At 36.7% G+C, this 14,288-nt stretch overlaps 1 protein-coding gene across 3 annotated transcripts in view; it reads right to left on the bottom strand.

The window, feature by feature from the left end:
* NSUN6 (NOP2/Sun RNA methyltransferase 6) overlaps positions 1-14,288 on the bottom strand; it is a 57,516-nt gene that overhangs the window by 3,852 nt on the left and 39,376 nt on the right. For all 3 annotated transcript variants that reach the window (XM_077897031.1, XM_077897030.1, XM_077897029.1), the window contains exon 9: positions 1,342-1,490. In XM_077897031.1, coding sequence (XP_077753157.1) covers positions 1,342-1,490 — 149 coding nt within the window. The remainder of the gene's footprint in view (positions 1-1,341; positions 1,491-14,288) is intronic.

Genomic DNA, 14,288 nt, shown 5'->3' with positions numbered 1-14,288 from the left:
CTTCAGTTTCTTTCTCCTTCTGCCTCAACTCCTACTCCCTGCTCCTCTCTCTCAATCAATCTATCAATATTTAATAAAACAATGTCCTAATTTTACCCTCAAGTCAAAGTTTCAGCTATAAGTTTCCTTTTTGCTGTTTGCTGTTTTCACTTCCAGGATGTGTTCTCTGAAGACAGCACAGAAGAAGAAAAAGTAAAATAATCTACTCCCAGCACCACCTTTGTGTATAAAAGGAGATACTAGACAGATGAGCAGAGATGTACTCAAAGACAACTTTAGAGATTGAATAATTACAGTGTACATCCATTACTGCTGTAGTTTATGTACTTATAATTACAGGGCTGAGAGGAAATGATAAAATCATCTTTGGTCAAATGCTCTCTACATTCTGTGAAATCTGATGAATCATTTTTCTAAGCCTCGAATGTTCTATTTGGACATCTCCTGAAATGTGCTAGAGACCAGTTAAATTGGCAAAGTTTTTCCGGTTCTTCTAAATCCTACACTGAATAGTCCCTTCTCATTTTTTATCAATGTGTTTCCCTCCACTGGACTTCCTGCTTCTCATATGCTTAGATGATCCAGGAACCCTATTAAAAAAGAGTAATTTTTTTTTTTTAGTAATTTATTTTATATCCCATTCCTTACACATCAGTTCTTAACTATGATGTTTTGAGCTCGGTGATTCTTTAAGATACATCAGAATGTTGAAAATTCATTAAATGTCTCAGTGGAAATTCTGCTACTGCCTTTAAATCAGAGTGAGCAACATAAATGAAAACTGCTTGTATTTAAAACTAGGTTTTCTCTGTTCTTTGTGTGCTAAAATAAACATAAAATTTGTCACTTTCACTTATTGTAAGTGTACAGTTCAGTGGCATTAGGTACTTTCACATGCAACCGTCACTACTATCCATCTCTAGAACTTCTCATCTTCCCAAACTCAACTTTGTACCCAATAAACACTAATTCCCCATTCTCCCGTCCCTCCAGCCCCTGTTAACCTCGTTCTACTTTGTCTCTACAAACATTCCTGTTCTAGTTACCTCATATAAACAGAAAGACACTATTTGTCACTCTGGGTCTGGCTTTTATCACTTAGCAGAATCTTTCCAAAGTTCGTTCATGTTGTACTAGAATTTCATTCCTGTGTCAGACTGAATAATATTCTATTCTATGTGTACACCACATTTTGCTTATCCATTCACTTGTTGGCCTCTTGATGGGTTGTTTCCACATTCTGGATATTGTGAAAAATGCTGCTATGAACTCTGCTCTCCCTCTCTGAAACATCAAACTATGAAGGTCAACTTTCTTTCATATCAAAGGAACATCACATACCACAGTGAAGAGTTTTCTCTGTAATGGTTGATATGATGTCACTTCTTTTAAAGTCCAAGAACAAGCCATGTTTGGTCTCTGTCCCATTCCACTGCATGGTGCATCAAGAAGAATTCGGTCAAAGGATTCTGGTAAGAATGGAGGGTTTCCTATGAAGAGAATTATAAATATATTTGCTATCTGCCTAGTGGTCTAAAACAGAAAACTCCTGAGATAGAAACAATTATTAGAAATTTAAAAATCATAATCTAGACTACAAAGAAAGACAATTTCTCCTTTCAAGTAGCTGGTAAAATTCATTCCAACATGTGTCAAATGATTAAAAATGTGACTATTACAATTGAGAGTTATTCTGTTGACACCATGCAAATCAAGGCCTAATCAAATAAGATGCTGTATCCCCAATGTCTGGAGCCATGGTTCATCAGAGCTAGGACCTGGAATTAATTCTAGTCCTACTGGGATCCCTGGGTGGCGCAGCGGTTTGGCGCCTGCCTTTGGCCCAGAGCGCGATCCTGGAGACCTGGGATCGAATCCCACATCGGGCTCCCGGTGCATGAAGCCTGCTTCTCCCTCTGTCTGTGTCTCTGCCTCTCTCTCTCTCTCTCTGTGACTATCATAAATAAATAAATTGAAAAAAATTAAAAATAATTCTAGTCCTACTGAGAGCTGACAATTCTCTTGGCAATCCCTACTGCAGACCACCCCAGAAAGGAAGAGCACCTGTTAGGTTCTAGTCAAATCTACTGGTTCTGAGGTTCCTCACTCTCCTTGCTCCTGTGGCCATCAGCAAGGCTATGCTCTAGAGTTAGTCAGATTCTCTCTGCATCCAATCTTCCACAGGTTTCCTTCTGCATTCACTCGAATAACTTTCCATTGACTTCTGAGCTATTTAAGTGTTACTGGAGAAAGTCATGGAACCAAATAGTCTGCTTATATATTTATACCATCTAACTGCAAGCGAGACATTGCTGCCGACTGCTTTCATAAGAAGCCAGTCTACAGTAACCACAGCAATGTTCTGAATATCCTACCAAGATAACCTACTTTTCTCTGACTGCAAACTGTCAGACACGAATGCTTATCAATTTAACTCATCTCAGTCTATAACCATCCTTGCTTTCTTACCTACTGTCTTAGAGTATCTTCTCAAAGTAAACAAGTATTTTTAAGGTTTTTGATACATACTGAAAAAATGCTCTAGAAAGACTATGCCAATTTAGTTCCATTATGATTATACTTACTCTTTCAAAATCTTCACCCAAGAATTATTTTTATTGTTGTTACTATTTTATTGGCCATTTGTATTTTTTAGATAGTCACATTCTTTGTTTTGTCCTTTTCCTACTGAGACTGTTGTCTTTCTCTTTTTAAAAATACTTTATTTATTTGAGATAATGAAAACACGAGCAGTAGGAAGGGAAGAGGGAGAGGCAGACTCCCCACGGAGCAGGGAGCCCAATGCAGGGCTCGATCCCAGGACCCTGAGATCATGACCTGAGCCGAAAGAGACACTTAACCAAATGAGCCATCCAGGTGCCCTGTTATCATTCTCTTATTGATTAAAGGATCTAGAAGGGTAGGTGCTACTTTCTGCAGTGATTAGCTCTAAGATACCCCAATGATCTTTTGCTTTTCCAGTTCAACATCTATTTAACAGATTCCTTACACTAAGTATTTATACTAAATTGTCTCTCCTTAGTATAAATTTATACTGAGTTCTTTCTGTTGAAATACCTTGTTGCTTTTTTTTAAATCCAAATTCCCCCAAGCACAGGTCTCAACAAGTTATTCATTTTCCTGACCAAGTAAAACAAAACCAAAAACTATTCCCGCAGCTACCTAAATCTCTGGAATAGACTTCTGAAACTAACAAATACAGACCATTAATAATGAACAATCTGGCCTCCTCCAGATTGTTCTTCAGCCACATTTCTTAGGACTCCTGCATATTCACCTATGTTAAAAACAAACATGCATCACCCACTGTTACCCAAAAATGTCATGAGCTTTCTTATTTCCATGCTTCTACTAATTCTATTTACTAGAGATGCCCCCTGCACTCATTTCCATTTGTCAAAATGCTGACCACCCTTTCAAGGCCTAACAAATGCCACCCCCTCATCTAAACACTTTTTCCATTGTCCCTCTAAGAAATAGTCCTTCCCTCTGAGTTCGTGTAACACTTGGTATCCTTTGGGATGCATAGTCTTTTTTTCTTTTTTTTTAATTTATTTATTTGGGCAGGAGGGGCGCAGGAAGAGGCAGAGGGAGAGAGAATCCTGCGCAGACTTCATGCTGAGCATAGAGCCCAATGCAGGACTCTCACAACCCTGAGATCATGACCTGAACGGAAACCAAGAGTCAGACACTTAACTGATGGAGCCATCCAGGCACCCCTGGCTGTATATAGTCTTATAGTCCCTTAGTGTTCATGTCTTAGTCCTCCCCAGGTACTGAAAATTTCTTAAAAACCAGGATATCTACAAGCCCACACGATACGTTTGTGTGAACTAGGAATAAAGTATCCGCACCTCAGGATTAATATAATATAGTCCTGCACCACAATAAACAGAGCACAGGTTGGAATTCAGCCCCTCAACATATCCCTCAGCCAGGGGCCCTTGGACAGAGCATAACCATGTGCCATGACTGTGACAGGAGTAGGGACAATGCCTCATCACTGAGCTCACTGTTCTTAACAAGTACCATTTTCATAAAAGGTGGTGGATGATTATACAGAAATTAAGAAATTCATAAAAATATTCTAGACAAATGAGACCAAGATCACCAAATGACCTCCAAATGCACCTGGTTCAAAAGAAATTTCTCTTGTTCAAAACTAGAAAGCCATGAAATGAACATTTAAGGCTTATGCATAGTATAAAAGTACCCAAATTTTTATCCATTCAAACCTTTTCCCATAATATATATAATCTTACAACTACCTTTAGTGCTTTCTAAAACTATATTAGTTTGGAATGTTGTATAAGTTGGGAGCAATTTTATGATACAAATAATGAGACTGGGCCAACTTTTGAAATGAGAGCATGGAGACCTTCTCCCCAGTGAAACAACTATAACTGGTAAAAACCGTAACAAAAACAAAAACCACCATTTAAAGTCTCTAGAAGGGCAGCCCGATGGCTCAGCGGTTTGGTGCCGCCTTCAGCCCAGGGTCTAATCCTGGAGTCCCAGGATCGAGTCCCACATCGGGCTCCCTGCATGGAGCCTGCTTCTCCCTCTGCCTGTGTCTCTGACTCTCTCTCTCTGTGTCTCTCATGAATAAATAAATAAAATCTTTTTTTTTTTTAAATAAAGTCTCTAGAAAATGTTCAGGATATACATCAAATGAAGAAACACTTATTAAAGAAAATCTAAGAAATGTGAGTATCTATAGTATCTGAGCCACAATCCATTCCTTCCTTTGCACCAACATCTCTTCTCTTCCTGAAGCTCAGAGTGAAGAGTGATCCATTTCATGTAGGTGCAGCCAAGAACACATGGCTGCCTCTCTCCCTACACTCCCAGGCAAGAAATACAATATTTCACTGGAAGTGACAGGCCTGCCAGCATTTCTATCCCCTCAAGTTCCATGTTGCTAAGACTCAGTTACAGGTTAAGAGCAGCTGAAAATTCTGGGGCTGCCTTCCTCCACCCAGCTCTGAATCATAAATGGGCAGCTCTACCCCAGGCACAGCAAGCTGAGAATACCAAAGCCCAAATGCACTTGCCCCAACCTAACAAAAGAACCTCCAAATATAAAAAGCAAAAACTAGAAGAGAGAAATACACCATTCAACAATGAGTTGGAGATACCTAACATTCAATAATAAAAAGAATAGCCAGGCACAAGATCAAAAAGGAAATAGAACACTTCAACACAAAGGAGACCTGCAGATTATCTATAGAACGTTCCACTGAACAATGGTAGAATATACATTCTTTTCCAATGCACATGGATCATTCTCTGAGAACATTAAGTGAGGCCACAAAATGCAGAAGGAAGAAAATAACAAAGGTTAGGGGAGAAATTAATGAAATAGAGAATTAAAAAAGAGAGATAAAAGATCAACAAAACAAAAAGTTAGTTCTTTGAAAGGAGCAACAAAATGGACTAAACTTTAGCTAGACTGACCAAGATAAAAAGGAAAAAGACTCAAAAGACTATCAGGAATTAAAAAGGGGATATTACTACTGTCCTGATGGAAAGAAAAATAATTGAAAAGAAATACTATGAACAACAGTACAAATAATTTAGATGGCATGGATAAATTACCAGTGAAAACACAACTACCGAAAATGATTTAAGAAAGAAAATCTGAATGAATCTATACTACGGAAGAGACTGCATTAATAATTTTTTAAATTTCCACAAAGAAAAGTCCCAGAAAGATATTTCACTGATGAATCTACCAAACATTTAGAAAAGAATAATAATTTTTGATAAAGTCTTTCAAAAACGGAAGGAAAACGAATATTTCCCAACTCATTCTCTGAGGCAAAATTACCCTAATACCAAAACTTGACAAAGGCAGCATATGAAAGTAAACTACAGACCAATATCTCTTATGAATATGGACACCTATACAAACAAACCCCATCTAGCAACATGTGAAAGCAGGATTTATTCCAGGAATCTAAGGCTGGTGAAAAATCTGAAACTCAATCAAATACAGGTAAATGCCACAAGATCACCTCAAGAGACACAGAAAAAGCATTTGACAAAATCCAACCTATCTTATGATAAAAAACACCCAGCAAACCAGGAATAACAGGAAAATTCATCAGCCTGAAAAGGGTTATCTACGAGAAACCTATAGCTACTTTTAAGCCACTTGAAAGAATAATTAGCAATAAAATATGGATGCCTTCTATCACCACTTCTGTTTAAACATTGTACTAGAGGTTCTAGCAAGAACAATTAGGCAAATAATTGAAAAAAACATCTAAATTAGAAAGAAAAAAGTTGAACTATCCTTATTTGTAGATGAACAAAGCTGGAAGACACCCTACTTCCTGATTTCAAAACTTACTAAAAAGCCACAGTAATAAGACAATCCTTACTAGCTTATAGATAAAATTATCAATCAATGGAAGAGAAATGAGAGTCCAGAAATAAATCCTTACAATTACGGTCAACAAGGTTACCAAGACAATTCAACAAAGTAAAATAGTCTTTCAACAAAAGGTGCTGGGGTAACTGAGTATCAAAAGAAGAAGAATCAAAATCAAGGTGGTTTTGGTTTTTTTTTTTTAAAGATTTTATTTATTTATTTGACAGAGAGAACACAAGCAGGGGGAGCAGCAGAGAGGGAGGGAGAATCAGGCACCCTGCTGAGCAGAGAGACCAATGTAGGGCTCAATCTCAGGACCCTGGGATCATGATTTGAGCCAAAGGCAGATGCTTAACCTACTGAGCCATCCAGGTGCCTTCAAGTTGGATTCTTTCATTACACCATAAACAAAAATTATTTCAAAATCGACTCTAGATCAAGACTTAAGAGCTAAAATTATAAAATTCTTATGGACACCCAAAACATAAACAAAAGAAAAAATAAGTGGACATCAAATTAAAAACTTTTGAGTTTCAGAGAACACCATCAAGAAAATGAATGGACAACTCATAGAATGGGAGAAAATATTTGTAAATCCTATGTCTAATAAAAGACTTGTATCTAGAACATACAGAGAATTCTCACAGCTCAAGAAATAAAAAGACAACCAACTTTAAAAATGGGCAAAGGATGTGACAAGAAGATATAACATGGCCAAGAAGCACATAAAAACATGCTCAACATTTTTAGCCATCAGGGAAACCTGCAAGATAGAAACACAAGTCAAAACCTGGAGACAGTATTCCACACCTACCAAGATGGCACTTAACCAAAGGGACAAGTGCTGGTGAGGATGTGAAGAAACTGAAACCTTCATATACTGCTGGTGAAAATGTAAACTGATCCAGCTGCTTTGCAAAACAGACTGGCAGTTCTGTAGAAAGTTAAGTATCAAGTTACCATATGATCCAGAAATGAAGCCTATGTCCACAGAGAAACTTGTATACAAATGTTCACAGCAACATTATTCCTATAGCCAAAAAAAGGGTAAAAAAAAAAAAAAAAAAAAGGATTAACAATCCAAATGTCCATCAAGTGATGACTGGATAAATAAAATGTGGTATTTTCTGTGCAGAATATTATTCACCCATGAAAAGGAGTGAAGTACAGAAACATACCACAACCTGGATAAACCATAAACATCACAGTAAATGAAAGAAACCAGGTTTTTATGACTGGTTATACATACTATATGATTTCATTTATATAAAACATCCAGAATAGGCCAATTTGCAGAGACAGAAAGTAGATTAATAGTTGACTAAGTCTGGGGGGATGGAAATATAAGGGAATTGGGAGTTGAATGTTAATGTATATGAGGTTTCTTTTCAGGGTAATGAAACTGTTCAAAAATTAGATTGTGATCATGGCTATGTAACTGAATAAAAGAACTAGCAAACTGTATACTTTAAAAAATGTGTAAATTGTATGGTACATGAGATATATACTGATACACAACAAAGCTGTTAAAAAAAAGTGAGGTCAGATTATTAAAGATTACAAATTTTCTTTCTAAAGCAATCTTTACTATTTATCCTAGATGTAGAAAAACCACTATTTTTTCCCTTTTAATAAATAATACAGGTGGATATAATTTAAAATTAGGTAAGAAAAAGAGTAATCTTTCAAAAAATCTCTAATAGGACATAAAATGTTTTCTTTGGCATCAAGAATAAAAATTGCTGGGGATCCCTGGGTGGCTCAGCAGTTTAGCGCCTGCCTTCGGCCCAGGGTGTGATCCTGAAATCCTGGGATCAAGTCCCACATCGGGCTCCCTGCATGAAGCCTGCTTCTCCCTCTGCCTGTGTCTCAGCCTCTCTCTTTCTGTGTGTCTCTCATGAATAAACAACTAAAATTGTTTTTTTAAAAAAGAAGAATAAAAACTGCTTTCGGGAGGGGCACCTGGGTGGCTCAGTGGTTGAGCATCTGCCTTGGCTTAGGTCATGATCCCAGGATCCTGCTGGTCCCTGGGATCCACAGGGAGCCTGCTTCTCTCTCTGCTTACGTTTCTGCCTGTGTGTCTCTCATGAATAAATAAATAAGATCTTTAAAAAAAAAACTGCTTTGGGGAATGATTTTTAGTACTTACCTTATAAATTAAAAAACAAGTGGATTTTTTTTATAAATCGCATTTGTGAGGGGAAAAGATAGGATTCAGGTCACTCCTTATAAGAAACTAACATTAAAGGTGTAAATAATCTTCATTCCTAATAATGAAAGCCAAACTGAACAACTCTATGAAGGAGTTCAAAACTGAATATTTTCTCCATTAGTTTTTTTTTTTTTTCCCGGTATTAAAATCACCTTGCTATACATACATAAAACTTTTAATCATATTAATTCAATTTACAGAATAGGTGAAAAATCACCCTGAAGTAAATTGGCAGAATTATTCTATTTGTGCTCTTTCATTTTCCAAGTCAGTATTTATTCTTTGTCCAGCGAACAATCTATTGTGCATATAAATTAAAAATTTATGATGAAGTATACAAATAATTAAAAACTGAAAAAAATTATGTTTTCCAAAGATGGCTATAACAATACCATCCATCCCACATGCCCTTCAATTTGACATTGACTCTTCTCCCACTAGAGATGGGGTCTAATGTTCCTTCTCCTTTATTTGATTAACAGCAGACCTGATGCTACATGATTTCTGGACAAGGTCATAAAAGGTGATACAGTTTTTGCTCGGGGCTCTTGGGACAGACAACCAACATGGTCTGAGAAAGTACAGTACATGGAGGGCCCATCTGTAGGTGCCATCTGAGAGGCATCATTAGCCTTCAGACAGGAATGTGGTAGACAAAGCTTCTGAGGTGACTCCTCCCTCAGGTACCATGTAACTGCTGCTGCATAAGACACTGAAAGTGAGAACCACTTGAATTCCTAATATTGTGAGAAATAATAATGAAATAACTGTTGTTTTAAGCCAGTAAATGATGGGATAATTTGTTACAACAGCAGTCTATACCAAGAACATAATGTTTAAAAATTAAAACTACCCTGAAACTTGACATTAGTACATAGTGACTGAGTCACTGCATCAATCCTTGCCATCTTATACTACACATCTCCCTTATCCACTCGAGGACTTCAAACTCTTGCAACTTGAAAAGAAGAATTTTATTAACTAAAAAGAATTAACTTAGAAAACATGAGAGGGGAAATGGCGGAGTAGGAGGATCTTGAGCTCACCTCATCCCACAGACACACTAAACCACAATGACATCTACTACAACTAATTCTGAAAATCTGAACACTCACAGAACAGATCTTACACATGTAGTCGTAAAGAGAAGGCCAAATCAAAAAGGGTAAGAGGGGTGGAGACAAGGTCAATAACCAAACCCCAGTGTGACTAACCACAAATGGAAGGGACATCACAAACATGGAGGAGGGGATCAGACCCCACAGCTGGTAGCCTCAGCCCTGGGGGACTTACACTGGGAAGATGAGTCCTCAGGATACCTGGCTCTGAAAAATCAGCAGAGCCTAACACTGGGAGCTCTGACAATTAGGCTACCAGTTGATTTTTCAACAGAAATTTTTCAGGACAGAAGAAAGTGGCATGATATGTTCAAGTGCTAAAAGGAAAAACCTACAACCAAGAATACTCTACCCAAAAAGCCATCTTGAAGGAGAAATAGTTTCCTGCACAAACAAAAGTTAAAGGAGTTTATCACCACTAAACCAGTCTTAAGAAAACTGCTAAAAGGAATTCATTAAGAAGAAAGAAAAGACTGTAACTAGAAGAAAATTATGAAAGAAAAACACTTCACTGGTCAAAGCAAACACAAAGTGAGCATAGTAGATTAATCCCTTGTAAAACCAGTATGGAGGTTAAAACACTAAGGTTGTGAAATCAAGTATCTCTATAAAACTTAAGGAGTACAAAAAATAAAAAGATGTAAAAAATGACATCATATAAATAAAATGAAAGAGGAGTGAAAATTTAGTGCTTTCAGAATGTGTTCAACCTAAGTGACCACAACTTAATGTAGACTGTTACAGATAATAGGATGTTACAAATGAATACCATAACCACAAATAAGAGACCTATAACAGGTACACAAAAATAAAGACAAAAGAATCATAGCATAACATACACACACACAAAAACAAAAAAAAAACCCCACCAAACCACAAGGGAAAAGAGCAAGAAAAGAAGAAAGGAACAGAGAAGAACTACAAAAATAACCAGAAAGCAATTAACAAAATGGAAGTAAATACATATCAATAATTACTCATTTTTCTTTAAAGATTTTATTGATTTGAGAGAGAGAAAAAGAGAGCGGCCATGAGCAGGGGTAGGGCAGAGGGAGAAGCAGCAGGCTCCTTGCTGAGTAGGGAGCCTGACCCAGGACTCTATCCCAGGACCCTGGTATCATGATCTGAGCTGAAGACAGATGCTTAACTGACTAAGTCACACAGGTGCCCCAATAATTATTTTAAGTTTAAATAAATGCTCCAGTTAAAAGATACAGGTTACTGAATGAAGAAAGAACCAAGACCCACCTATATGCTGAATTGGAGCCTCACTTCAGACCTAAAGACACAAACAGACTGAAAATGAAGGGATGGAAAAAGATATTCCATACAAACAGAAGCAATAAAAAAAAAAAAAAAAAAAAAACCCAGGTAGAAACACTTATATCAAACAAAACAGACTTTAAAACAAAGCTCTAATCAGAGACAAATAAAGGCATTACATAATAATAAAGGGATCAATCCAACAAGAGGATATAACAATTGCAAATATCCATCCATCCAACACAGGAATTTGCTTAAATATATGAAGCAAATATTAACAGACATAAAAGGACAATATGACTGTAATATAATAATATACAATAGTAGTGGACTTTAACACTCCAATTACATCAACTGATAGGTCATCCAGAAGTTTACAGTGATACAGACCTACCTCAAGAAATGAGAAAACAATCTGACCTTACACCTAAAGGAACAAGGAAATAGAACAAAGCCCAAAGTTAGTAGAAGGAAGGAAGTAAAAAGATAAGAGTGGAAATAAATTGAGACTAAAAAAACAACAACAGAATAGATCAATGAAACCAAGAGCTGGTTCTTTGAAAGGATGAACAAAATTGATACAACTTTAGCCAGACTCATCAAGAAAGAACTCAAATAATAAAATCAGAAATGAAAGAGCAGAAATAACCAACACCACAGAAATAGAAAGGATTACAAAAGAACACTACAAAAAAATTATATGCAAACTGGACAACCTAAAAGAAGTGGATAAATTCCTAGAAACATACAATCTTCCAAAACTAAATCAGGAAGAAACAAAAAATTTGAACAGACTTATTACTAAGCAGTGAAATTAAATCAGTAACCAAAAACTCCCAACAAACAAAAACGTCCAGGGTCAGATGGCTTCAAAGGTGAATTCTACCAAACACTGAAAGAAGAGGTAATACCTATTCTTCTCAAACTATTTCAAAAAATAAAAGAGGAAGAAAAACTTCTAAATTCATTCTAATAGACCAGCATTAGCCTGCTGCCAAAACCAGATAAAGACACTACAGAAAAAGAAAACTGCAGGCAATATCCCTGATAGACAGATGCAAAAATCCTCAACAAAACATTGCCAAACCAAATTCAATAATACGTGAAAGGATCATTCACCATGATCAAGTGGAATTTATTCTAGGGATGTAAGGATGGTTCAATATTCACATACCAATGTGATACATTACATTAACAAGAAGGATGAAAACCATATGACAATCCCAACAGACACAGAAAAACTATCTGACAAAATACAATATCCATTCATGATACAAACTCTCAACAAAGTGGGTTTTTTTTTTTAAGATTTTATTTATTTATTCATGAGAGACACAGAGAGAGAGGGGCAGAGACACAGGCAGAGGGAGAAGCCAGCTCCGTGCAGAGAGCCTGACACGGGACTAGATCCGGGACTCCAGGATCATGTCCTGGGCTCAAGGCAATCACTAAACCACTGAGACACCCAGGGATCCCCAACAAAGTGGGTTTAAGGGAAACATACCTCAACATAATAAAGGCCATTTCTGAAACAACTATCACACTCAATAGTGGAAAAGCTTTCAGCTAAGATCAGGAATAAGACAAGAATGTCCACTCTTACCACTTTTTTTCAACACAATACTAGAAGTCCTAGCACAGTAATCAGACAAGAAATAAAAGGTATCCAAATTGGTAAGGAGGAAATAAAACTGTTACTATTTACAGATGTCATGATAATATATACAGAAAACCCTAAAAACCATAAAAAACCTATTAAAATAAATGAATTGTTACAAAATGTAAAATTAATATACAGAAATCTGTTGTGTTTCTGTACACTAATAGTGAAGTAGAAGAGAAATTAAGAAAACAATCCCATTTACAAATGCACAAAGAAAGAAAAAACACCTAGGAATAAATTTAACCAAAGAGGGGAAGATCTGTTCTCTGAAAATTGTAAGACATCAAGGAAAGAAACTGAAGACAATACAAACATATGAAAGGATATGCCATGCTCATGGATGGGAAGAATATTGTTAAAATGCCCAGACTCCCCAAAGCAATTTAAAGATTTATTGCAATCACAATCAAAATAACAACAGTGCTTTCCACAGAACTAGAACACATAGTACTAAAATTTCTATGAAACCACAAAAGACCTCAAATAATCAGAGCAGGGATCCCTGGGTGGCGCAGTGGTTTGGCGCCTGCCTTTGGCCTAGGGCGCGATCCTGGAGACCCAGGATCAATTCCCACGTCGGGCTCCCAGTGCATGGAGCCTGCTTCTCTCTGCCTGTGTCTCTGCCTCTCTTTCTCTCTCTGTGACTATCATAAATAAATAAAAATTAAAAAAAAATAATAATCAGAGCAATATTGAAAAAGAAGAACAAAGCTGGAAGCATTACAATCTCAGATTCCAATATATACTACCAATCTATAATAACTGAAAGAACATGGTACTGGTAGAAAAACAGATCAATGGAATAAGAGTGCTTAGGAATAAAGCCATGCTTTTACATTCACCTAATCTGTGAAATAGGAGGCAAGAATATACATACAATGGGGAAAAGACAGTCTCTTCCATAAATGGTGCTGGGAAAATTGGGTAGTTATATGCCAAAGAATAAAACTGGACCACTTTCTCACACCATACATAAAAATAAACTCAAAATGGATTAAAAACCTAAATATGAGACCTGAAACCATAAAAATTCCTAAAAGAAAACAGGCAGTAATCTCTCTGACATCAGCCTTAGCAACATATTTATGGATCCATCTCTTCAGTAAAGGGAAACAGAAGCAAAAATAAACTATTGGAACTAAACCAAAATAAAAGGCTTATGCAGAGTGAAGGAAACCATCAGAAAAATGAAAAGGCAATCTGACTGAATGGAAGATTTTACAAATGATGTATCTGTAAGAGGTTAATATCCAAAATACATACAGAACTTATACAACACAGCACCAAAAACACCCAGATAATCTGATTAAAAATGGGTGGAGGACCTGAGAAGACATTCTTCCAAAGAAGACATACAGATGGCCAACAGATGCATGAAAAGATGCTCAACATCACTAACCATCAGGGAAATGCAAATCAAAACCACAATAGGATGTCACCTCACACCAGTGAGAATGACTAATATCAAAAAGATAAGAAATACCAAATGTTGCAAGGAGGTGGAGAAGAGAGAAATCTTGTGCACTCTTGATGGGAATGTAAATTGGTGCAACCACTATGGAAAACAGTATAGAGATTCCTCAAAAAATTAACAATAGAAATACTATATGATCCAGTATTTAATTCTACTACTAG

Source organism: Canis aureus, chromosome 5 (genome assembly GCF_053574225.1).
Source record: "Canis aureus isolate CA01 chromosome 5, VMU_Caureus_v.1.0, whole genome shotgun sequence".
NCBI classification, from domain to species: Eukaryota; Metazoa; Chordata; class Mammalia; order Carnivora; family Canidae; genus Canis; species Canis aureus.
The sequence above is the reverse complement of the archived record's forward strand: the minus strand, read 5'-3'. Positions and strand labels throughout refer to the sequence as shown.